The sequence below is a fragment of the Nanorana parkeri genome, unplaced genomic scaffold (assembly GCF_000935625.1).
Source record: "Nanorana parkeri isolate BGI_ZX_2015 unplaced genomic scaffold, ASM93562v1 scaffold11, whole genome shotgun sequence".
NCBI lineage: Eukaryota > Metazoa > Chordata > Amphibia > Anura > Dicroglossidae > Nanorana > Nanorana parkeri.
Genome location: NW_017306279.1, coordinates 2398746 through 2425483, shown reverse-complemented (window position 1 = coordinate 2425483; position 26738 = coordinate 2398746). Strand labels below are relative to the sequence as shown.

Genomic DNA, 26738 nt, shown 5'->3' with positions numbered 1-26738 from the left:
TCCAAATTTGAATCACTGCCAAATATCTGCCCTGGAAACGGCCAGAATTAAATTAGTTTCTGCCAAAACGATTTTCTAGCTTTGAAGAGCATGGGGAAGAGTTCAAATATCTGTCAGGATATTATTTCTGTCTTTGACCCATTGGGAAGATTTTTTTCTCACTTCTGTGATGCCCACACAGGAAATTGGGGTTGCATTTGACATTGAGACAGGAGGGCACATACAGCAATAAAAACATTGTCGGTTGTAACCATTCCTCACTTTAATAAATGTGTGTTTTGTTTGTGCCCCCATTGAAAAGCTTTCTCATCGGTTCCTGTCCTGACAGTAAAGATGGTAAAATACGACACATATTTTGGCAGATTCACCAGGAATGGCCCAAAATTTGATCCATGGGTGGTCCTATCACCTCAACAGAAGTCGATCAGTATATTTACTTTTGCTGCAGGGACATGCTGGAAAATCATTGGCCAATCAGCTGTAAGCATTGTTCAGTATTCAGATAGCCGACGCCACTGTCAGAAAATAATGTACACAGTGGGAGATTCGTTCATTCATGCTGTTAGCGTGGATGGAGGAATCTGTCATATTTTTTTCATTCGGCCTGCAAGTCTCAACAACAAAAATGTGCCCGTTTGTACCCACCTTAAGTAAAGGATAATTTCCCCAATAGAATGCAGTAAAAACCTCCTACAGGCTCTTCCCTGCTCTCCCTGAAACATATTAAAAGATTTAAGCTGAAGATGGACTTTGAGCATTTTGGAATGTCTTCTCTGGTTCCTTGATGACCTTTGGGCTACAAGTCCAAAGTAGTTTTTATGGGGGTAGGAGGAGAAGGATGATTTTGCTGTTTTTAGCTAGAATGTGACATAAGAAGCGTTGATGCCATTGAATATTCCAGATTTGCGACAGAGACCCCAGAAGTGTACCTAATCAGTCTGGACTATTTTCACACTTGTATTAGAACAGTGGATCTGTCTTGCGGCTTTAGACAGGAGATTTACATTCGTCACTGCCAGCAGTCTCTGAAGCCCCCCACATATATATAGGACTGCCCATTCACCACTGCAGATTGGATGCTCCAGACAGCAAAATAAATCTCAGTCAGTGCTGCGGAAAAAATAAATAAAAAAAGATCTCTGAAGTGAATATACTATACGTTCATTTGACTGCATTTCATTTCATACTTCACCTAAATGTAATCCTTAACTGAGTGACATTTAGTTTGCTTAACACTATGTACCTTAAGCAATTGTCATTTTTTTTCTTCATCCTTTGTTGCATCTTAGAGCTGCTGATCTCCTTAAGCCTCTTTGCAGTCACTTACCATCCACATGCATTCACTCCCAATAATGGCTGAATACCATTTTCCACTGCTGGTTTTCCCGATAGTAATGAAGGAGTTTGCATGTGCACCTGAGTTTGCTTTGGGTACCTGGTTTCTTCCCACTCTCACATAGAATGGTAGTAGGTTAATTGTTTCCTGTGTATATTGGTCCTACTATGTGTGTGTATGTTAACATGTGAGCTAGGGACCTTAGATTGTAAGCTCCTTGAGGGCAGGGACTGATGTGAATGTACAATATGTTCTGCATTAATTGACAGCACTTTATGAATACCTGTAATAAATAAACAGTGACAACACTGTGTTGAAACATCCACTTGTAGTTCATTGGAAACTGGTGTCAGAGGATGACAATGTAGGAGTGCAAGTGGGAGACCGAGATTTTTTTTGCCCTGTAACAAAGTACCTGAACACAAAAAGCTCAGTTTTTGAATGTAAAAATTTGCAGCACAGAAAGTGAAGGTTATTGTTCTGTCTGTGAAAGGATAACTATGAGGTGAGTGCTTTTCACTCACCTCATAGTTCTAGCCGACCTGTGACAATGAGACTGTTACAGGTCGGCTCAGTAGATCGGGAGGTGAGGGAACACATACCGGCGTTCGCTCACTTCTCGATCCTGTCACGGCTCTCTGCCGTGATGGGGAGTGGCTGGATTCCCCTCTCCGATCCTCCAGCGCTGACTGGCGGAACGGACGGGGGAGGTGGTGGGTACAGCTGGCTCTGCCTCTAGATAGGCAGAGCCAGCTGTCACTCACGCAGCTGGGCGGATCCAGACATAATTGTCGGGATCCGCTTCAGCTGCGGCGTCTCAGTACACCGCTCACGGTATACTGAGCTTACGGTGACAGGAGGACGATAGTTTGTGTCCTCCCGTTACCCTGAGGAGAACTATGGGGAAAAGCCCTAACCCCATAGTTCTCCTTTTAAGCTCTAATTTTGTTTACATATGTTTGGTATTTGGATACAAAAGGAATTCTCCTGTGAACTACAATCTGTAATCTGCCTCTCTCATTCTGTATTCTGTAAATCATAAAGACTGCAGCATGCCATGCAAGGAACTGGTAATGTCAAATTTTACTAATTATCCAGGGGACTTGCATCCAGCTACACTAGACTATATAATTCTGGAAAAGCACATGTTCTCAACGAAGAATCCTGATATGACCTCCAGAATTCATTGAATATTCATAGCAGTCATAAATGATATGCATTGACTCTCATCCACCCATTTTATGACATTGCGCTCTGTGTAATTATTCTAGGCCACAAAAGTATTTCATCACTCTCAATAGATAGATATTCTAACTATTTAACATAAACTATTAGCCTGTGTGTATTGCCAAATGTTGTTTTTGCTTTATACATTAAAAATCAGACTTTGTATTAAAAATACATGCAATTAATTAGTCACTGAAAGCATGTTTTAGTTGCTGTTGTTCAAAAATGGATGTTAAGACTGTATGTATTATTACAATGGTGTGTTAACTGTTGTAGGATATTGGTGTAATAACATAGAACTGTCATAACAGATGGAAACATACCAAATGAATTGCTGAACCATTGTTGTGTTATAGGAAGCCATGTATTGTGTTTTCAACGTATACACTACTCATATGATATGCAGAACATGTAGTAGATGTGTGCTCTAGATGTAAGTAGGAGCCAATTGTTGTTGGAAAGTTTGATAACCAAATCTTGTGAGTTTAAAAATTTAGTAATAGTGCCAAAGTTGAATCCTCTCTATATTAATTAGACCTAATTGGTATATTAACTACATGATATCACATGACACCTGCCTAGCTGCCACCCCCACTATATTTACCACTTGGAGCCAGCAGGTGGAAAGTTGCAAAGATCAAAGGTCAAAAACAGCTGCTGTTGTAAAATAGTCCTGAATGGCGAATGGGAGATTAGATTACAGACTCATTCCATTGCCCTCGTGGACAGGACAAGCCAGTTTAGTCAGTTTTACACATGCTGCCAACATTCATGCAGGACGCTTTGGGCTTTTTTTTTTTAGCAATTTACTTTGACATTTGATGTAAATACAGACTTTCTAAATATGTGTCTATTGATTGAGTTGCTGACCGTTGATGGGCACATGACTCTCTGAGCATTATGACAGGGAAGGGATTACAGAGCATTGTCTGTAATGGGCCCTGTTGCTCTTGTGCCACTTAATCTAACACACTGCCTGACTACATTCCTAACAAACACCTTGCCGGTTCACACTGAGAAAAGGGAAGGATCAGTCAGGTCACATTGAGATGCTCAAACAAGTTGGAATATGTCCGTGTGTGATAATGAGCCCTTTTAACATCATAAGCACTTATCACCTCCTGGGTGTACCACTGACCCAAGCATATGATGAAAAGATGCCTAAAGGTAACATTCAGTGAAAACTGTGTAAAACGTTTTAGTAATCTAAAGATATAGGCAGCAGAAGAATATACTAATCTCCATTACCTATGTCGGCATAGTAGCCTCTGCTTATCCATCTAACTCCAGTGCCCATGGGAAGTGCATTTCTAAGGCTGCCTGTATTCTGACTCCGATCGTTGTGATAGCGAAATATATCCCTTGCTGAGACCTCTATGCCTGGCCTGTATAAGCAGATATACTCACTGCGGACAATCCTCGTCAGATAGCTGAACTCGTCAATACCGATTCATTCAAAAGAGGTGTTTATTCTTTACATCAGGATTACAGCAGATGATAGGAACAGCAGTTGAACGGTTATAGTATTGTGCGGTCAGAAAATGATGCCTTTCCTATGTACTGTGCAGATTACATGTGTGTCCTTGTTACATGTGGCTAGTAGCTGTGGCCATGACACAGGAAGTACTGCACACAGGAAGCAGGAAGGGGCGTACACTAGGGGGAAATACATCGTCACATGAGGAATAATTACAGAAAAACATGTACATTACAACAAAAGGCCACTAGATGGCAGCATAGGATAACACATGAATTTAGCTATGAGAAAATAGTTAGGCAAATCACACTATATAAATTCTAACCTATATAACAATGCTAATATTAACTGAGGCTATGCATCTCATATTCTATGTCCCTATTGGGGCGGCACAGCCTGCATGTCTAAGAGACACTGGAAGTGCTTTTTTAAAAGCCGCTGAATCACTCTAGTAAGGAGCAATGATTTGAAGGCGCTTTGTACACAAGTGCAAATGCCAAGTCTGCTTTCCCCAACATTATTAGTGTACAAAGCACCTTCAAATCATCGTTCCTTACTAGAGCGATTCAGCGGCTCATAAAAAAGCACTTCCAGTGTCTCTTAGACATGCAGGCAACCACAGAAATGCACACACACTATAAATGGAAGTTGTTCAAGAGTGTTCACATCTACTTTAAAGCGAAACTCCAGAATTTTGAAAAGGAATACCCAATCCTCTGTCCCGCCTGCCTGCTAGACCTCACAGCCTCTTCTGACCCCGGTTCCGGCAATCTAAAGACCCGTGATGTCATCCTGTCGAAAATAGGTCTATTAGAAGTGAGAACGCTGAGGGACATACCACAGCGAGAGCAGAGAGGAAAAGAGCCGCAAGACCGAGGATCAGGTGAATATTTTTTTTTATTTTCACCCCTGGAGAAAAATTAGCAGTTAACCATTGCTATTTTGGGATAACCCCACTGCAGGGGTTACATTTACAAAATCCTGGAGTTCTTTTTTTTTTTTTAAGCTGCCTGTGTCTCTGAATCAACTGATTTTTTTGGCATGTGATTTTCAAGGTAACTAGTGATTTTGCATTGTTTTGATCACATGCTGAGTTTGAATTGGTTTGTAACAGGTTCACTTTACATCAGTTCTTATACCCCTGTGCCCTTGCTTGTTCTTTTTCATATAACTTCTTTGTTAACATTTGATTTACTTTTTAACGTCTTCATCAATGTATTTCTTAGTATTCTGTATTGCAGAAAGCATTTTTAGTAGCACTATCTTTAACTGGCATCAGGATTTGTGTCAAAGGGTTTATAATACCATCCCACATTTTTTTTTTACAGCTAAATGCAGAAAGTCATCTCCTGAGAATCAAATCATGAGTCATTGACTTCAGCTCCATACAGTGTTTGAGATCATACCTTGATACTGTAACTGGAGTATTTTTTCATTGGGTTTCCAACTGGATTCTTCTCTAATTAAATGGACAAGTGAGACCGCACATATTAAATACCAGCCTTAAATATTTGTCATTGAGTATGCAGATCATCAAACGACTCAGAATGCACATCGGCCTTATGTTGCCTGTATTTGTATTCCAGTGGCTGCTTTATCTGGGGAAATGTTGCATATTGCCGTGCATATTGCCACCTAATGCTGGATGCCGGCAAGGTAAACAAAGTACTTGTGAGATAGTCCTGGCACACTAGCTGTACGCTCTACAGGAACAGTTGTCATTTTTAACAGTGTTCAGCAGCGCTCCCACTATCACTCCTGCATTTCTAGAATTCACAATGACCTTTGCATGAATAAAGTCAAATAGGATTAAGCTGGGAATTTTCTACAATGGGGAAAAAGCAACAGATGCAGCTGACATTGAACGTGGATAGATTGTTGATTCACATTTGCTTATAGTCTAGAAGTCTAAAGAGTGTCACACACACTTTCATTTTTTGGGGGAAATGCCATTATTAGTTTATATATTTTTAAAGCGCTCTGGTCTATTTGAAAACCCAACGGTTGTTTTAAAAGGGAGGGCTAATAAAATCTTCAGATATAGCTAATTTAATGATTTGCTTTCCAATACCTGCAAAGAAATGGGTATTTCCTGTTTTAGGGGCAACCGAATGATGATACCCTTTTGTCCAAGCTCCACTATGTTTGTCGTGCAATCCTTTTAGTAAAAACTAATGATAGAAAATTATATTGGAGGAATTGCAGCTATTTTTTAATTGTATGGACCAACAAACAAAAGGAGGGACAGATTTGTTTTTCTTTTTGGACTTACAGGTGAAACTCGAATAATTAGAATATCGTGCAAAGTTCATTTATTTCACTAATGCAACTTAAAAGGTGAAACTAATATATGAGATAGACTCATTACATGCAAAGCAAGATAATTCAAGCCGTGATTTGTCATAATTGTGATGATTATGGCTTACAGCTCATGAAAACCCCAAGAACCCCAAATCCACAACCTCAAAAAAGTAGATTATTACATGCAATCAATAAAACAAGGATTGTACATAGAACAATATCGGACCTCTGAAAAGTACAAGCATGCATATGTACTCAGTACTTGCTTTGGGCCCCTTTTGCAGCACTTACTGCAATTACGTTTGCATGATATTCTAATTATTCGAGTTTCACCTGTATTTGCCGGAGTACAATGAGCCAGACCAGCGCCCACCTTGAGCATTGTCATCTTCTTATCCAGTACAGTTCTGTTGCTGAATTTAACCACAAATGTTCAGAAATAGCAAGCAGAAGGAAACAGAATAGGGTAAACATTTTCTGTTTGTAAATTTGTGCTTTGTGCTGAACTGAGGTTTTTTTTTCCGTCCATAATTTAAATCTGCTCTGCTATGTCACACACAGGAGCGAAAGTTTAACTCTCTGCAAATGTGGAGGGCCGTTAAAAGGGGCATGGAAAAAGGATGTTTTCACAGTAAAGGCTGTAATTCTTTCCAAAATGTTAATTATGGTTAATCCATTGACCCTGAAGTTTACATATAATAAAATCCAGTAGTTCAATTCTAGCATACACTATGCTTTATGTACCTTTGAAACTGTCTCATTTTTCATCTTTCACCTTTTCACACCATGGTAATGGCACCAGGCAAGGATTTATAATTAAATAAATCAATGATAATGGGACAGGCACAGCAAGGTTAAAGGTGGCAGATCGATCTTAGCTTGTTTGGTGCTGTGCCAGTAGGTTTCAGATACAGCGAGTCTGTATAGGTGGGTTGTGGTGAACCTTCACACTTGGTTAGAAAGGCTAAATGTGTGTCTTCAAGGGTGTCAGCTTCAAGCTTGCACTTCTTTAAACAGGCATTATTCCACCTACACAGACAAAAGCTAATATTGATAACAGTGTTTCTTCTTCATAAGCAAATACAGATAATTAAGGTGAGATGATTCTTTTCAATGGAGTTTGCACATCCTTAAAGTAGCTCTGTTGCTGTAGCTTTATAAAAAAAAACATAATATAGGAGAATTTCTGGGACTTGAGCACTATGACTGGAGGGCTTTAATGTAAACTAAGGATAAAGTTTAATGGATGAGTTTTTAGTTCCAATTAATCACTTTTATTTACAGCTTAGAATAACATACTACTTTCATACAGCATAGAAGATATGTTGTAATTAATATTATTTATTGTCTGTGTAGGTGGTTATAGTGCATGTTTAAGTGCTGATAAGCATCTAAGGCTTGAAACTGACACCCTTGAAGACATACATTCATCCTTTATTGCCAATTATGAAAGCTCACAACTACCCACCTATATGGCCTCACTGCATCTGACACCTACTGGAACAGCACCAAACAATTTAGATTTGCGGCCTCTAGGTTTGATGTGCCACTCCTGTTATTCGTTTATATAATTAAGCAACCTTGACTGGTGCCATCACTATAGTGTGAAAAGGTGAAAGATGACTAATAATACAGCTTCAAAGACTCATTAAACATACACCATATTCTTACTATTGGGTGGTTTTTGTTAGTTATTCAACTACTGGGTCATGGCTTTCTTGACTAAATAGGCATGCAGTAATAGGCATCAGTTAGTTCTCATATACTCAATTACATAAACAAAGGGTTTTGCTTGGTAATGCTTTCATGGAGTCTTATTATGCTCCATGTGGAAAAAGGGTCAAGTGAAGCTGCTTCTATTCATTTTATACCCCACACTAAAAAAAAAGAAAGTCATCTAAACTCTGATAGGAACATTTAGACAAGGTTTTGAATAATGACCATATGACAGCCAGCTGAGGATAAGGGATTTTCTAGCGGAAAAGTTGGCAGCGCAGGGGCTAGGAAAGGTGAGCTCCTAGGACTTATCAAATGTCTTAATACTTACTTGCTCATTCCATGGACCTCTTCTAGACCCTTTGAGCTGCTCTGAAGGGATCCTACTTAGATTTGGTAGGTTTAAAAAGGACGATAACTTTCCAAACACATGAGAAAACGAGTAACTATTTAATCTGAGCCACTGTCGTGTTGTGTTCTTTTCTATGTGTGTTTGTTTATTTTTGTGAAATCAGCCCCTATGAATGATGGGATTGTAAGAAAGCATTTTCTGCCCATGAAGAGTTATATATTGGTTTAGTACATTTTCCACGCTGATGCCCAGAGGCCGTTTGTCACATAGACTTTCCTGTTATTGAAAATAATATCTTTAATTACACAAAACTGTTTCGGAGCTGTGGACGACTTATTTTTGCATTTTTGCAATAACGAAAAATACATATAATGCTTATTCATAATAACATTTGCATGGAGTTCTCCTTAGAAAGGCTACAAAGGGTACTTAACAGGGGACCGATTTGCAATTTTCAAAATCATTAATGGGGACCACAATATCCAAAATGAGATGCTTACATCTCATTTCGGACAAAACAAGAGGTCAGAAGAAAGGTGGTTTAATCTTAGACTGCACAAGAGGGTTTTTTTTAACAATTTTTTTTACGAGTAGTAAAAATGTAGAATTCCCTTCCACAGTCAGTAGTATCCGCTGATAGCATTGATAAATTCAAGAAACTTCTAGATGAGGATATGGGAACTACAAAAGCCAAGTATATACAGGCACACACTACTATTACTATTATCTCTCAAGTAACCAGAAACTACTGTTATCCGGCACCTACCGATCCCTGTGGGATAACTGGGAGTTTAGTGTACATATTTTAATTTTTTTTTTTTTAAAAGATATTGAGACACTCGAGCCAAAGGTACTTCTAGGGGAAATTCCTTCTAACCACCCTTGGCCACACTTAGAAGGGGACAAGGTTTATTGCACATATGAAGCTATGGTGCTGTAGTGTTCACTCCACTTTTAAGTAAAATTCTAGTCTGATGGGGTAATCCAAAAACCCTCGAGCAGCCACACACTGACTAGGTCACTCCATAAAAACTTTATTCAGCTCTCTCTCTACATTCCCACTTTTGCAGTCAAATTCTAGAAAACTCTTCTAAATGTCTGCTATTTGTATCTATACACACAGCATACCAAAAATAATAAAGAAAACAATATGGAACATGTGCACACTCCTTTGGCAGGCAACCAACATTTCTCTGTGCTTAAGAGCTGAACTCCAGGTTGGAACGGTGTCTTTCTTTGTGCTTGTCTAGTCTGATGGAGCTATAGGAGGTTGTCAAGCATGCATTGCATTTTTAAGCACTGACAGCATTGCCTCTTGCCTCCATATTCGGCCACATCTTTGCCCATTGGATGGCCACTGATAATGTATCTTCTGCGTGTGCTGGAGTTACATCATACCGTCACCTGTCTCCAGTCTTGGCATTAGAACAGATGCCTAGATTAAATTGACACTAAACTTAGGAGTTATGTTTTAAAAATGCATTCAAGTACCTTAACTATTAACAAAAATGCAGCTTATGCGTGCGTCACTCGACTGTAGACCCTCAAATCATCTCTGAATTCTCTCTGAAGGAAGGACAGTGTCAGGGCTCATTCTGAGATGATTTGAGGATCTACAGCCGAGTGATACACAAATAAGATACATTTTTGTTAATAGTAAAGGTACTTGAATGCATTTCTAAGATTTACCGTTTTTTTCGCTCCGTAAGAGGTAGGGGGAAATGTCAGCGCGTCTTATGGAGCTCTCCCCCACCCCCCCGCTGCAGTTTCCGGGGTCCCCCGCTCCTCTGGGGGCACGGCATAGAGCAAGCTGTTCCCCTGCTGCCCTCTTCTCACTCCTCCTTTCTCCAAGCTAGTAGATGGACAGCTGCTGGAGACTGCCCTCCATTGTGATTTCGTACTGGTTCACGGAAGCAGAGCTGAGAGAGTTTGAGCTGTTTAGACACATGATGACTGTAAGTGCTTGGGCAGAACTGTAAAGAAATATTTTGCTGGGCAATGTATAATTGTTTGATCTGGATTCACCATTAAAAAAAAGTTTGAGAATGTAATACTACTTTAACCAGATATTAGGTCTCTTTGGGCACATACACTCATGCTTTTTATTGCTAACTATATTAATAGTTTCCTTATCAACTCTCAGTATTTAAATTAATGGACACTTATAGATAACTCTTTGTACATCTGCTTTTTGTTGTGGTTTAATATGGCCAGCCAGGCAGACTGTGGTTCCAGTGAATGAGTGAGTCTTCTGTAACCTTTCATTTATATGATTTTAATGACAATGTTCCTTTTAAAGGAAAATGCAAATGGTTTTAGGTTCTTTTTATTCCATTTTTTTTAAATATGCAACACATATATTTTATAAATAAGCATTTAATACAACAGACTCCCAGTGCACTATTGGTTAGCTAAAGTGCAAGTTCAGACGGTTAATTGGGAGTCGGCTAAAGAGGCAGCACAACACTAGTTATCTCCTTTGCTGCATGGTGAAACTTCCAACTAAGCCAGGGGTAACCAAACTGCGGCCCTCCAGCTGTGGTGGAACTACAAATCCCATGAGGCATTGCAAGATTCTCACAGCCACAGACATGACTCCCGGAGAGAGATGCATCATGGGATTTGTAGTTTCACCACAGCTGGAGGGCTGGAGTTTGGCTACCCCTGAACTAAGCCCTCTGATAAGTCACTGGTCTTTTGACTTTATTCAGGAGGAGCTATTTAAAGCAGAAGTAAAGTCAGCTTTAAAAAACAGCATATTCACACATTTTGGCCGACTTTCTTGCCAAAGCAATCCCCTCCATCGCTGCGCTCCTCCCTCGCTGGCCATACGCTGCTCTATTTTTCTCGTTAAACTGGCAGGCTGAACAAAAAAAATAGAACCGATTCCTCCATCAACACTACGAGTGTCGATCGAGCAATCCCGCTGTTTCTTTTTGTATTCTGACAGCGGCCGCCAGCCACTGCCAGAATACCCGAACAGAACCGGCAGCTCATTGGCTTGCCGCTCTGTACGAAGATTTTCCGACCACCTCCTTCGATCAGCGGCACCCACTGTGCGAAATTCACACAGTGTATGGCCACCCTGCCTGAGGGATAAAGACTAGATAGTAATAATTTGCAACATTTCATATTTACCTTACCAGAAGAGAAAACATACAATATTTTTAGCCCTGAGCATAATAATAATAATAAAAAAGTATATTCTCTTTAAAGGGAAACAACTTTTTTTTTCAGATTTGTGTGTGATTGTGTTAAGCCCAAAGTGCAAAGCTTGTAAATATATACATTATGTGCATGGCGACAGACATATTTGTCCAGCGCATAAGCTAGCTCTGCTTCATGCTATTGCTGCTTCACTGCTTCTCTGTTGCAGTTCAGCTATGAGTAAGCTGACAACAGGCTGTAAGGCTAACAGAGCTTTTCTCTGCAATTACCAAAATCTTTATTTAGAGATGGCCACCAGAGGGAGCACTTAAAAATCTGGGTCTAAAATACAATAATTAAAATATGGAGCAGCAAACATTTAAAAAGTAAAAGCCAGTCCAACCAAATAAGAGGTTACATTTGAAGGTGTCATCTGCCCAGTTTATTTATTAGAGATTAATTAGATCAGATGTCCTTACCATAACTACTTTGTTTGAAAGTGCCCTTATTCATGAACGCCTCAGTAGCTACAAAAAACTGAAGTAGAATTTTGCAAGAACTGCCCCTTTTAGATAAATATTAACTTATAAATGTTACATACTAACATGCACTATAGTCTATATGGTATAGCAGTTAAGGTCCATATTTTTTCATAGCAGTTTAAAATAATTTGAGCCCTTTGACAGAGTAAAGATTATAAGTGAAATGCCTTGTGAGAATAGCATAATTGACACTTTAACAGTGAGGCTGTAAGGATCCTATTAGGTATTTATGTTCTATTCCATGCTAATCTCTTAACAGACGTGTCCATGCCAGGGGGCGGGTGCTGCCAGGGAAGATTTTTTTTTCTGGTTTCACAAAGCAGTACAGCATTGCTCATGTTCCACCTCATTTTGGCAGCGTGTGGTCTGACACGATTTCCGTTTGTCAGCGCTGAGCCTTGGTGCAGCAGATTTTTCTGCATTTTTCAATAATGTCAGTGTTATAGAATATGCAGTTAATCTAATCGTTAAAAAAGTAAAGCTCTTTGTAATATTCCCACTGTACACAGGTAAAATCAGATTTAGTTTTTTCCTAATATCAATGCGGGCTCTTGCTGTGTTTCCATGCATTATTGAAAAAAATAAACAGGTAAATGAAGCAATAAATAAAATCCCATAGTACAAATTAAAAAAAATAACCCTTTTCTGCTCAGTTCCAAGTGCTGTTTTTTTTTTTAATACTTTGTTGTAGTTACTGCTACTGCGGTTAACCACTTTGTCTCCAAGACATGGAACCAGTTTTTATCTATTTATTAGACACATTTGACACTTTAATCCCTCTGCTCCCCAGAGGATCTTAGACTTTTTTTTTTTTTCACAGACAGGATATACCTTTTAAATGAAACGTGTTGTCCTTGCACAGACTTCATTCTGAAACTGCTGAAAGCTTTCTACAAGTCCTTGTTTTTCTGCCTTCTGAAGATTGTGGAGGGACCTGGACGATTCCAATTCTACAGCCTGCATAGCTGGCAGATCAAGACTTGTTGAAGTAGGCTGATTCATAGAGTTTTCACTCTGGTAATGAATCTGATGTGAGCGAGTCATAGGATTTCTATCTTTGCAAGATGTTTCATTTTTTTTTCTATCCCTTTTGAAAAGCTGTTCAGCACCTATTTATAATAAAGTGCACTAGTAAGTGATATTTTGGTCATTTTTGAGACGTGCTTACCCATGTGATCCCCAGTTCATTGATCTACTACCGTTTTTATGTACATACAGTTCATCTCTACAAATGTAGCCTCTGAATAACCATGAAAATGGCTGCCTACCTTCATAAATAATGCATACACACAGAGCTGGTACACATAATTAAACCCATACATTTAAATAAGTAATACAATCTAATAATCCTTCTTGACCCTAATTGTTAAACAACATAATACAGCACCGGCCAGGGCTGGACACCAGTGGGTTGACTGAACACCCCCAGCTCCTTCTGTCTCTCAAAGGCTTCAGTGGTGAAATGTACGTGCATTAGCCTTTCCAGTAGGACAACCCTTCCCATAAGGTCTAATTGAAGGTGTCATTGTCTTGAACCTGTGCACCCCAAGTATTTGTTTATGGTATATATTGGAGAATCTCTAAAGCTTAACAGCAGCTAAAACTTTTTTTTTGCAATCCAACAGAGTGGTTAAGAGTCATAACCTAGTCAAGTTTTTATTGCTATCTATGTCCTTGTTAGGGTGATTCCCTCAATGGAGAAGGAATGACAGGGCGCAGTTATTTACTGACTTAGGAAGACACAGGATGGATGGAGATTGGTGGATCCAGCTTTGCCTACCGTCACGGCTTGCTGTCGGTGAAAGAACAGCCACTTGTGATGTCACTACGCAAGTTGTAGTACAGGGAACACATCTGATGCAAAGAGCCACAATGCTGCATTTCGCTGACTGAGTTGCAGCAGCTACTCCTGATTACAGAAGTGAAGAAAGAACTTTGCCAATAGACCGATCTAAAGTATCTTTTTGACATTACTCAAAACGGTCAACACTACATTACTCAACTTGTCATGCTGCATTATGTTTGTATTTGTTTTTTGACCACAGCTCTACTGTAAGGGAAGTGTGACCCCATCATTTGGTTTTGGAACAAACTAAGAGCTCTAGATGGCAGCTTTTTTCCAAGGAGTCTTCTGTAAAAAAGAAAAAACAGCCAGGCAAATGTTAGAATATCAGTTCCTGCCTGCATGCACTCCAGCACCCTGCTGCAAATCATTGGTTAGGGCAGGCTTCCTGATGTTGACAACAACAGAACATACTTGCACATTAAACGTTGGAATGGCTGGTTACAGTCTCTACCTAAAGCAGATGTGACAAGGTGACAATGCAGGAGAGCAATTGGGAGACAGGGGCAGAGCATTGTCACCCCATAAAAGGACCTTAATGAAACAATTTTCAGGGATTTTTTTAAATTAAAGATATAAAAAAATAGAAATTACTTTTAAATGAACATATTAAAGATTATATGACATTTTTGTGATTGGGTTTGCATTTACTTTAACATAGGAGGAATATGAATAACCATTCCTATAGTTTCCAGTGTCTCGCTTTCAGTTATGCTGGTTATTTTGCAGACTTTTAAGGGAGGAGTGTAATATTTTCATACAGGACATTGCGATTAATTCCTTTAAATGTTGAGCATAAATGTAAATAAACAGTCTTGCCCGGTTGGTGGTTATTTTCAGAAACCTATGAGCTAGAGTGTCATTTCAGTGAGTTATTGCATTCCTGCTATACATTTCTTGTATTTCCACAAGCAATGTAAGCATAAATCACAAAACGTTTTCGTTGTGACAAATTACGTCTGAGCGGCAGTGGCCAGCTTCCACCAAAGGAGGGCGTTCATTGTCTTTGGAAAAACCTGTCATTTTTAACGTTTCACATTATTCCAGATTTGATGTCATCAGGACTGGTTGTGTATTTATGTGTGTGTACATGTGGAACATATTTTAATGTCTGGGTAATTTTTTTTTTTCTGTTTATGAAAAAATAGTCATTTTAAAGTTGTGAAAAAGTAAAAAATATTATGCCATCAACAACAGATTAAAAGTATGTGAAATATATGTTAATAGAATATGCGATGAGAAAGACAGTATAGACATATGTACAGTGTTTGCCGGAAATAACTGTAAAATTGATCCTAGGCAGAAATCTTTGATAGAAAAAAATTATGATTACATAGAAATGGTTAAATCAATTTTATTTTAACTGATCCTTATTTTATAGTATAAATGTGTGTTTTTTTCTGAATCCGTTGTTGCCATACAGCTTTTAACCTTTTTAAGCTGCTGGCTATAAAAGAGCGTTTTGCTTTTATGTTGAGCTGAATGACAATGAACTGTTTTATTGGTAATAGTGATTGAAACTTCTATGATCAATCTCTAATTTTGCAGTTTTTGTAGCTATTAGTTAAATTAATAACAATTTAATGCTTTAAATGCTAAAATTATTTCCATACTGGCCATATTATATATTCATAGGGGAGTGTTTTTTTAAATAAATACCAAGTTCTTTTATGCAGTAAAGTGTACTAAGATGTATATGCAGTGGCGTCAAAAGGGGGGTGCTGTCCACACCGGGTGCCACCATTGGAGGGGTGACACCAAAAGGACTGACAGTCATTTTGGTGTCACCCCCTCTGAAAAGTCAGGCACTCGGTCATAGACCGAGAGCCCGCCGACAGTGTCAGGAGAGAGGAGGGGACCCGTCGGCATACGTCATCCCGCCGTGTGAACGTCCCCTCTCTCTGCCGGCGCCCATCACATTCGCAATGACATCACGGTGGGGTGTCACCCGTGCTCCGCTCCTGTGTGACACGCAGCCTCGGGACGTCCCTGTGTATATGTACTTATTTATTATATTTAAGATGCAACTGAAGCCAAAATCTTTTTTTAGTTTTGGATAGCATGGAGAGTTATTAGAACACCTTCCAAGGTATTGTTGCTGTCTGTGTCCCCATTAGGGAGATTCACGCTCCCTATTTGTACTATTTGTAAAGTTAAACAAAATCCCAAATTTGAGGTTGTCACCAGAACAGGAATAGGTGGAAAATCTTTCACTGTGGACACTAGTTCTTGTGACCTTGCTGACCACCAGGGATTTCCCTTACTTTGGAGTGATTTCCTCTCCCAGTTGTGGCTATAGGACAGGAAGTGAGGGGAATCACAGATTGTAAAAAAAGGTGACTGATTATAACTAGGGATGCACCAAAATTTGCTATCTATTAAAGCATTTACAAAAGAATTGATTTTTCCTAAGCAGCACATTGAAAAATCTTCCTTGAATTCCTCCTCAAGAACTAATCATGTGGTTGTGCCTAGGCATTCTTGTGCCTGGAGCCTCATAGCTGTATTTCTGCAGTGTGAGATCATCAAAGTCATGGCCTTTTCTGACTGCTAGTCTAATGAGATTTTGATTAGGATGTGCAGATGTCATTATTGTGCTGCCTTCCTAAAGGTTTGGTATAGTGGAAGCTATACCTGCAGTCCTGCACTGCAAGGATCTCCCTGCTTTTGGTTCATTCATTCTGTGGACCTAATTTTCTGCACCCTTCCTGCGGCTTACCTTACCAGCTATCACATCACCGTACACGCACACAGCTACTGTGGGCACGAGCACGCACTGGTGCCTCCACAGTAGCTGCTTAGCACCCATGCAGGGAGGCAGTGGATGAGCGCTGTGGGGACCCACTACAAAACGAACAGAAAATTAAAAAAACAAAAAGTTTAGAAAAAGGTGGGCCTTCTGATCTAAAAAACAAACAAAGAAAAAACAATATTACTTTAATGTCCTCCAAGCTTCTGCTGGATTGCTGTCTGTCCTCCAAGTGGCGCTGTTTAATGGAAGTGGGTTTGCAATTCTAAAATGGCTTGGTCAGATTTGTTGGTATCCCTACAAAAAAGATCAATAATTGGGTCATAGTGATATTTCACACTGTTTACTTTTATTAGTATCACACTTCTCCAATCCTGTAATTAGTTAGCCTATTTAAATAGAGAAAGGTGGTCACTCTGTTTGTTATCGTGTGCAGTACACTGAGCATGGACCAGAGAAAGCAAAGGAGAAAGTTGTCTGAGGAGTTCAGAATATTGTAGATCGGCTTGTCAAAGGTAAAAGGTTATAAGGATATCTTAAAGCATCTTGATGTCCTTTAACTACAGTTGTAAATAATATTAGGAAGTTTAAAGGTGCCCATACACCTTACGATTATCGGACGATTTTCGTATGCGATCGACTTTTCGTCCGATAATCATATGTGTGCATTGCAGTGTCCGACCGCCATTACTGTACAATCGTACCACTTTTGACGGTCAAGCATGTTTGAAAACTTTGCTCGATCGTACGATTGTCGTAAGGTTGCTGGCGTTTCCCTCCGTCAAAAGTCGTATGATCTACACTGCTCATGCGCGAACGAAAATACGACAAATCAATTACCGCATTTCGTCCCGGTGCTTTTCGTTAATTACGGCTAAATTAATCTTGCGATCATCGTGGCAGGATGGGGCTGCCGTACGAAAATCGTACGACTATTGGATCATCGGACGAAACGTTTCGTCCGATAATCGTAAGGTGTATGGGCACCTTAAGGTCCATAGGAGTGTAGCCAACCTTCCTGGACTTGGCCACAAGGGGAAAATGTACCTCAGATGGAACAGATAAATAACAGAAGGATTCAGGTGAACTTCCAAAGAATTCTACCATCCGACACTTTTGGGTTTAAAGAACCCAAGAAAACTCCATTGTTGGAAGAAAAAAAAAAAACAGACTGGAATTTACTAAAATGCATATTGACAAGTCACAGAGCTTAAGGGAGAATTAACTTGTATGGACGAGACACATTTTGGGGTTGATTTACTAACCTTATAAACACACCCAGCAGGTGTGTTGTGCAAAGCCAAGCATGAATTGCAAGGTGATGTTGTGTAAATTAGCTCTATGTTGTGTTGCTTGCGTTGATGAATGCAGGAATGTAAATGCATGAGCTAACCATTTTTGTCTAAACTGTGAAGCAGCATTATATATGCATCATGTGCATGATTTTTCCATATATGGCATTAGTGGAAATATGCTTTTTAGAGACTTTTTGGTTGATACGTTTTGCTGTGTGAAAATCACACGCACCTGGTGTGTGTGTGTGTTTAGGTTAGTAAATCACCCTCATGGAGTCACATCAGTTCCATGTTCACAGATGAAAATAATCTTTGAAAGAACAAAACGCCATACCGACTGTGAAATATGTAAGAGGCTTGGTTATGTCTTGGGGATGCTTTGCCATGTCTGCAACGGGGTGCCTTAAATCTGTGCAGGTACAATTAAATCTCAAGACTACCAAGCTGGAGTGAAACGTTTTGTCCAGACAAAAACATAGGTCCATTCTGAAGCAGCCTTCTATAAGCCCTGAACCAAATCCTATTCAACATCTATAGAAACCGCTGAAACATGCGGTCTGGAGAAGGCACCCTTCAAGCCTGAGACATCCGTTTGCTCAAGAAGAGTGGGCACAAATATCTGTTGGTACTTGTTGAAGCCTTTTTGAGAGCTACAGAAATCACTTGTTTGTTGTCATTGCCTGTAAAGGTTGTGCAATAAAATATTGGTTTATGGGTTTTATCCTTTTTTTGTTCATGCCATTTTCCTTTGTTTTATTACTTAAAATATCCTGTTGAATCAATAGCAAAGTCCTATTTCTATTAAATATTGAATAAACAATGATGAATGCCAATTACTTTTGTCAATTTAACTTTTTTTTGTGGTAGAATACCAACACGTTTGCCCATGTTTGTACATTTATAGTTCGGTAAACTAAGCCTATAGACAGACTCACTACCACAGCAATGATAGCTTGGATTAAGAAAGTTTATCAAAAGCATTCATTGTAAAAGGCAATTTCTTATCCTGCTGGAAAAAGCATTTTGGCTACTGTTTTCCTTTTTTATACCATTTTCTTTTACATGAATATTATGGATGTAGTTCATATTCATCAAACTGTATCAAAGATTGTTCCATGGCTACCCTAAATGTACCCATACACAGATAATTATTTTTCTTTTTTACCTGTGAAAAGCAAACCAAACCAAGTTCAAAGTGGCACTAGTGCACTTGAAAGACATTTTTACGACTAACCAACATAACAAGCCTTTTATTGTGTTGGCTTCCAGGGAGGACTTTAGTTTAAAAGGGCAGACAGGTTCACTTTAAATTGGAGGTGGATGCATTTAATATGATACCATTTTTAAAGTCATCATGCTCCTGTTAGCTACCAAAGAATGAGTGCTAACCCTAGCAACTATGAAACATTCAAAAAGTTGACCATCAATTTTTTTTTTTTTTTTTTTTTTTTTTTTTTTTTTTTTTTTTTTCGGGGAAGTTTCAGTGGCACTAAGAGTTTTGTTGAGCAAGACCTACCTAATTTGTACAGTACTGTCCTATCATATGCAAATGTCTTTTATTAACTTATCATATAGTATGCGGCTTTCGTTACAAAAATGTGGATATCCGTTTTGTTTCAACTTGGTGCATAGTCAGTTGAAACATGAGATGTTCTCATAGTTTCACCTGACAGCAGGGGGTTAAAATCCTCAGCAGCAATGTTGTCAGGTATAACACATATGTAAACCTAAAGGCGTCGTTTGAAATGTCATTTCCACTTTCAGTGTTGTCATCAAAGAGACAGCAAAATGTTGAAGAAACCCTTTTATTTACAACTGTCATTTTTTTTCCATTGTAACTGAGAAGATAATTTTACATGACTTCATTTTGGGAAGGGTGTGTTTCACTTCACCAGCTCTTTATAGTGCCTCAAGTGTCTAAATTACAATCAAACTGTTTCACCCGGCACCATTTTTTGCCCAGACAGAAGTCTAGAGCCGCCTTACATGGCTGAATCCATCACAAGAAGCATGCCAAAGGCGAAGACCGCATGTGGCCTCTTAACTATGCGTCTCTTAACTGACAGCTCTTACTGACTTCAAAAGATTGCAATTGGGGGTGGAGGTCAGATAGCAGTCTTCCTACTACGAAAAATATAAATGTTCCTCACTGCTTGGTTATGAAAATTGTCCTGTCTTCACATTAAAAATGTAGTCTTTAACTTTACCGTTTAGAGCAAAGCAACAGATAAATCTAAACTCTCTATTTTTTTGTGGCAAACTGGATTTTTTTTAAGGCAAGTTGGCATGTTAAAGGTCTTAAAAGTAATTTACCTCTTTTTGTAATGTTTAATTACAAAAGTGTTTCAGAGTGTTTAATTGCCCTACGCTTCTGCAGATAGATCCATGTGCTCTCTATCTAAAGGGCCGTGGGAGGAGCTAGGCGTGGGTATTCACTGATGTCTGTCAATCATGTCATTGAAATAAATGATGTACCTTGTACACAAGTGTACCTTGTGTTCCTTATTTCTGTTTGGCAAACCTTTGTGGGAAGTCAATTTTCCTGACCTATGTGGCTGACTTGTTATGTTTGAAACTCAGCTTATATTGAGTCTTATTTGCAAAGTGTCTACTGCCACATGGGGCTGCAATGTGCCAAATTATTTGCATTCCTTAATATTTTAATATTTATAATATTTAACAGAGAAAACAAATAATACAAATTTAAAAAATCTATGTCATGCCTACCGTTATAGCTTGGGGGGAAATGCTTGTGCGTTTATTACTTTAGTTTATAATTTTCTTTTAAGGTAGCAGTAGTTGTTGATATCTGTGACAAATGTGTCTCTGACAAAAGAAATGTACATGATCAAATCATTATTACATGGCCCGACAACCATGTTAGATCTATAGTCAGTCCTCTTCTTCTTTTTTTTTCTTCTTTTTTTTAACAGGTAATGGCCAATCCTTTTCTTTATTACTTCAAAGACAGTGTAACTTGGCCATCTAGCATCATGAGGCACAGACATTTCTATTTTTCTTTGTGTATTTTAATGTTTTTTATTTGCTTCAGATGATATGTTCATTTGTGCCTGATGGAGTGTTTTATTTCATTTAATCTTAGATTCTCATGTATTTGTGTTTTTTGTTTTTTTTTCTTTCAGCCTAGCCCTTTACCAAGCCCAATTCTGGGGAGACAACCCTATGCTAGCCACTCACTGCTCGTATGGTGCAAGGAAGTCACAAAAACCTACCGAGGTGTTAAAATAACCAATTTCACCACTTCATGGAGGAATGGCTTGGCATTTTGTGCAATATTACACTACTTTAGACAAGACTTGATGTAAGTATACACACATCTAATTTGATAGCAAAATATCAAATTGTTTTATTGGTGGCTAATTCACCCCATATGTATTCACATGCATTTTCAACATTTTCTAGTGTGGGCAAAATGTGAGTGGGTCAGGTGATTTGCAGTTTGCTATTTAAATAAATAATAATGAACTATTTCAACACAAGGTGGGTTTATGCATATCATTGCAACATGTGTGAACCCATTTGCTCTTAAAGCTGCATGGTAGTTCTTAATCAAACTTTCTAATGGATATACTTGCCTATGTAGACTATGTTGTAATTAGACTTTAATATCCGTATATCAAATTATACACACAGCTGAATAAGTCAGGATGTAGTAGTGATGGTGGGGGGAAGTAGGGATAGCCCCCTTCCACTCTGCTAGCAGATATGGGTATGTGTTTGTAGTTGGAGACCGTCAACAAGAGCATATTAGACAACTTGAAGATCTGAATCAAAGAAATTCCACAACATCATTTTTGTAAACTGGTGCCCAAAACTGAATTGCATATCAGATCTTACTAATGCTTCTTACAAGGGTAGGGTTATGTATTTCTCTCTGGAGTCTATACCCCCTTGTAATATAAGAAAGTATTTTGCTTTCTTTAGAAACTGCAGCTTGACCTTGCATGCTATTGAGTCTTTGGTCCAGCAGAACACCCAGATCCTTTTCATTTATTGACTCCCCCAGTTGTACTTCTCATAGAGTTATGATGTAGAAAACAAGAGGAAACATACAGTATGTATTTAGTTTCATTGGAGACCTTGTTTAATTGTTTTCTTTTGCAAAATACACTAAGATTTAGGTGTCCATCTTATGCACTGTATTTAAAATGTAATAAAAAAACATTGAAATGGAGACAGCACGTGGAAAAGGCAGTGTTGCGCTTTCTTATTAAAAAAAATAGTAAACTCGGCCAGCTACAATTCATTAAAGAATCCTGTACTAAATGTTTATATATTACATAATACATATTTAAGTAAAAACATGTAAATAACCATTTTTTATAATCTTGATCATTTTGTAAACAATCAGATGATTACAATACAACACAAATTTGGAAACTTGATCATTTCGCTGCCCTGCCTTTAAAACTTCAGGTCGGTCAGTCAAGTTTTGGGAGGTCTTTATAGCATTTGTAGCATGGAATGTGGAACGCTGGTTGAGAAAGTGTTAACAGTCCACATTGCGACTGTCAATGTCCCCCTTTCATTTTAGGCTCCCATCTCATTTATAATTTTTTCTTCCTTAATCCTATAGAAACTACTGACCTCAAGATGCTATTAAAAATTTTGTTCGTGTTGAAATGAGATGAGAGAAATAAGCCTGTAGGTCTTTGAACGCCGACGACAAGGGATTACCACATGGCAAATTTGGCTGTCAAAGCTCGTCCCTGGTCCTTGCCTCCTATTTTAGACTAAAAAGCTGTAGGCACTGAAACAGCCATAGCCATAATATTTATTAATATATTTTTGCCTGTTTTAATTTTCCACACTATTAGTTTTGTTGATTGAATTCCTGAAAAAATACTTGTTGCCATAGAGTTTTATTGTATCTGTTTTTTATTATTTTTAGACTGAACTTGTTTAAAACTATTTACACTTTTTCTATGTGAATTTTGTTTGTACCCACTTTGCCATTTTCTCCTTCAGTGACTACAAGTCTCTGAATCCTCAAGATATTAAAGAAAACAACAAAAAGGTAAGAGCAGTAAGCAGAGGGCTACGCCCTGCCATAAGCTGAGTAGGGTTTTTGTTTTTTTTAAAGATTGTATAGACAGTAACAACTGATTATGGCACACTTTATCCCAATAACTACCTCGAGTTATTCTCTTCTCTTTGCAAGTTGATGGAGGAATGGTCCAGATATCAAATATCATAGTTCAGCATGATGATGGCTGTGAAGATGGTGATTCTCTCTCTTTAGGCCTGGTTCACATCTTCGCGTTCCCGGGACGCGCGTCCCAGGAACATGCATTCGTGCGCAGGGACTGCACAGCCCCATTGATTTCAATGGGGTCGTATCCGCGTGGCAAAAAGGCTCCTGCATCTTTTTGTGCATCCCTAGTTTTTATATTCTGGATAACATATGAAAGTTAGAATATATGAGATAACATCTCTTTTATTGCTATCGTAGGCCTCATTAGGGAAATTTTCTTTGACTTCTGGTCCCGACGATAAGGGTTTCACTCTACATGCAAGTGAGGAAATATCTCCCACAGAAACATTGACAGCAATAAAAAGCTGATGGAGGTTTTAACCTCCCTCCTGCTGTTGTTATATATTGCTGTCTGCTTCACTCTTGGAGGCTCTCCCTTACATCCCCAGGATAGGAAGTAATGGAAAATCTCCCTTATAGGACCACAGCAGTAAGAAACGAGTTCTAATCCTTTCTTACTCTACCTAAAGCTAAAAAAAATTTAGTATGCTTAGCACTCCGCAATTATTAACCTGCCTAATTTGTTTCTAATTAAAAGTAGTGTACCACTTTTATACACGTGGAAGACCAGCCTAAATGTCATGTCGTCCTACTGTAATCTGGGAGGTAATGGATAGAGGGCCTTAATAGCATTATATTATTTAAGAGCAGATTTCGCTGAAATTACCCTTGAGGATAGCTGGAGTATTTTGTATCCTATTGTGCGCTGTGTCTCATTTTGCACTACCCATACAGGTTCTAAACTGGGTGAGTTGCTGCAATTTCTTTGTTTGATGCATTTGGCTCAGGCACCTAGGACTACAGGCCACCACCTAAAATTGCTAGAGAAAAGATTTATCCACAAAGGGCGTAGGGGATTCTTTTCAGTTAGAGCAGTTAAATTTTTGAACTCTTTGCCACAAGCAGTGTTATATTCAAAGAATATTTATTCATTCAAAAATCAATTAGATACTATCCGAAGAGACTGTAACATAAAGGGGTACAGGTACACTTAAATACTAGACCGCACAGGGACTCTTGTATACACGCACAACACGCACACACACATGTTTAATTTGATGTACCTGTGTCTTTTTTTCAACCTCAAATATTATGTAACCTATGAAATCTTCAGCTGCTTCCCCTACCATCCAGGTCTGGATTTGATTTCTCATGTGTATGCATCACAGGAAGCAATGGGGTAGCCTTCTGGAAAATCTGCTTTTAAATTATAAATAAATATTCTAAAGCAAATGTTTTTATATACATTCATCTAAATAACAGGTTGTTTTCCACTAGAGCTCCTAGACTACATTTAGGTATGCATTTCTAAAGGATTTTGCAAAGTAGACACTGAAATTAAATCTACTCCACCCTTTCTCTCTTGCCATATATACCACAGCATTGTTATCCAGGTGTTCATGGTGAACTGAACTTGCCAGACATTCACCCTGTAGAATGGGGCAACGTTTGTCGGTAGTCCTGATTACCTTGGCCTGACACTGTTTTATGGTGTGGGGATTAGTAACTAATGTTTTCCCCCTTTTACGGCACAGGTTCACGTTGAACTTTAAGCATTTACTTATTCGGAGCAGGCACTAAAAGCACAATCACCTAATTCATCTTTGAATATTAGAGGAACTAAAATCACAACCCCTTATTTTATGTGGCAGCAGAGACTTCTCAGCCTTCCAGCTTTCTAATGTAAACACAGAGCAGGTGTTTCTAAGCTGGTAAAAGCTGACAAACAGGCTTCAGGGCCTGTGTGATGATCTTTGAGAATAAAGTACTTCACAGTACATGCACCTACTTATTTCAAGCTATTTTAAGAATATGCAAACTTTTTAATGTCAGGGGCAGCTTAAGTCTGGTTTCTATGTAGATTCGTAACCTGTGCCTATGAAAGTCTATCTTCTCAAAGAACTGATATTTTGTACATAGATGTTGCTTGATTCAGGTCTTGGCTTTATGGTTCAGAGACTACAGGAAATAAAATTCCACACTATAATTTCCAGTTCCAACTAACTGCTGCAGCCATTACAAAGCCAAATGGTATAACACTTTCCTGATTGGTTCCCAAAAATGCAGAGGAAAGAGTAACTGATTTAAAAAAAAAAAGATTTTTCTTTGGCTTTTTGGGTGGGAGAAGCTAGTACAGTGAAAACCTGATTTTGGAACCTAGGAGTGATTCAGGGAAAAATATTAGTTGATGCAACTGACTATTCCTTTCCAATTATTTACATATTAGGTCTGCATGGAGTTTACCTTCCTACTGCTTTAAGGAAAGCTTATTGCATCTTCAAACTGATTCTGATTTAGTGGCTCTCTGGACAACCTGTGGCACAAATCAAGAGTTATTACCTGATAACTTCTTTTCCGGGAATCCTCCCCACCTACAGCAAAAGCAATCATACAAAATATGTAGCACAACAACAAATAAACAAGGGGGTGAGGGAATTGGCATACCCTTCTGGAGGATTCATGGAGAAGGTAATAAATTGTGTTTTCCCAAGTCATCCTCCAGGACAGTCAGATGAAAGACAAAGATGCATACATAGGCAGGACCACAGCTTGAACAACCTTTCACGCAAATGACAGGTCTTCACAAAACAGGCCAATCCTGTTGTGTCTTGTAAAGGTTTTAAAGGTTGGAACTGGACCAGGGGGTAGCTTTGCAAGTTTGCTCAGTGGTGGCACCAGCCCTCTCAGGCCTGGAAGTTAAGAGAGCTGCTATAGTGAACTGTAATCCTAACAGGACACCTTCGGTCTTTCAGGGCATAGGGTAATTAAAATATGTATTTATTTGATATATTGGGCAACTTTGTTAGCAAGATTCATCTTGCTAACAAATTGGCTGGTTTCACTTTCTTAGAACCTCCAGAAGTATGAACAGCACTGTAGAAGTCCAAACTTCTTTGGAGGATACTTCCTTGTTGCTTGGGTTTCTGCAGCAAGACAGAAGATTCACCTTCTGTGAGCAGTGAAAAGGGTTGGATATTTTGGCAGAAACATGTAGGTGATCCTCATAATAATGTTACTTAGTTGTATAGTTTGAAATAAGACACTAGTCTATCGAGTAAAAAAAAAAAAAATCCCTAACACAGAGCACTATGCCCACAGTTGGTACAGAGGAAGGCAAAAAAACCCTACTAGCTCTGATGGAACCTGAAAGTAAACTCCCCTTATCCGATCCTGGAAGCCCAAAATGGCCTTCTGAACAGCTGCAATTTCCTGACAATTCAAAGAGGCTGATGCAATGTTTCTGTTGCATCTTTACTGAATTACCAGTCCATCCATATGGGCCCCCCATCTCCACGCGCTTGCAACAGTGATGATGTGGGGCATCATTAAGTCCATGGTCACCATGAATTCTAACACTGGTAACAAGTCATGAAAATGCTTTATATTTTGAATTACTGTATTTGATCGCTTTGTTGAGTAACTTCAGATTTCGGATTATTCAATGCATGCCAGACAGTGTTGTTCTTATAAAAATATG

The 26738-nt window shown here is 38.8% G+C and overlaps 1 protein-coding gene across 1 annotated transcript in view; it reads left to right on the top strand.

Moving 5' to 3' along the window:
- EHBP1 (EH domain binding protein 1) overlaps positions 1-26738 on the top strand; it is a 362056-nt gene that overhangs the window by 166338 nt on the left and 168980 nt on the right. Inside the window, 2 exon segments of the mRNA XM_018555921.1 lie at positions 21129-21307; positions 22975-23023. Coding sequence (XP_018411423.1) covers positions 21129-21307; positions 22975-23023 — 228 coding nt within the window.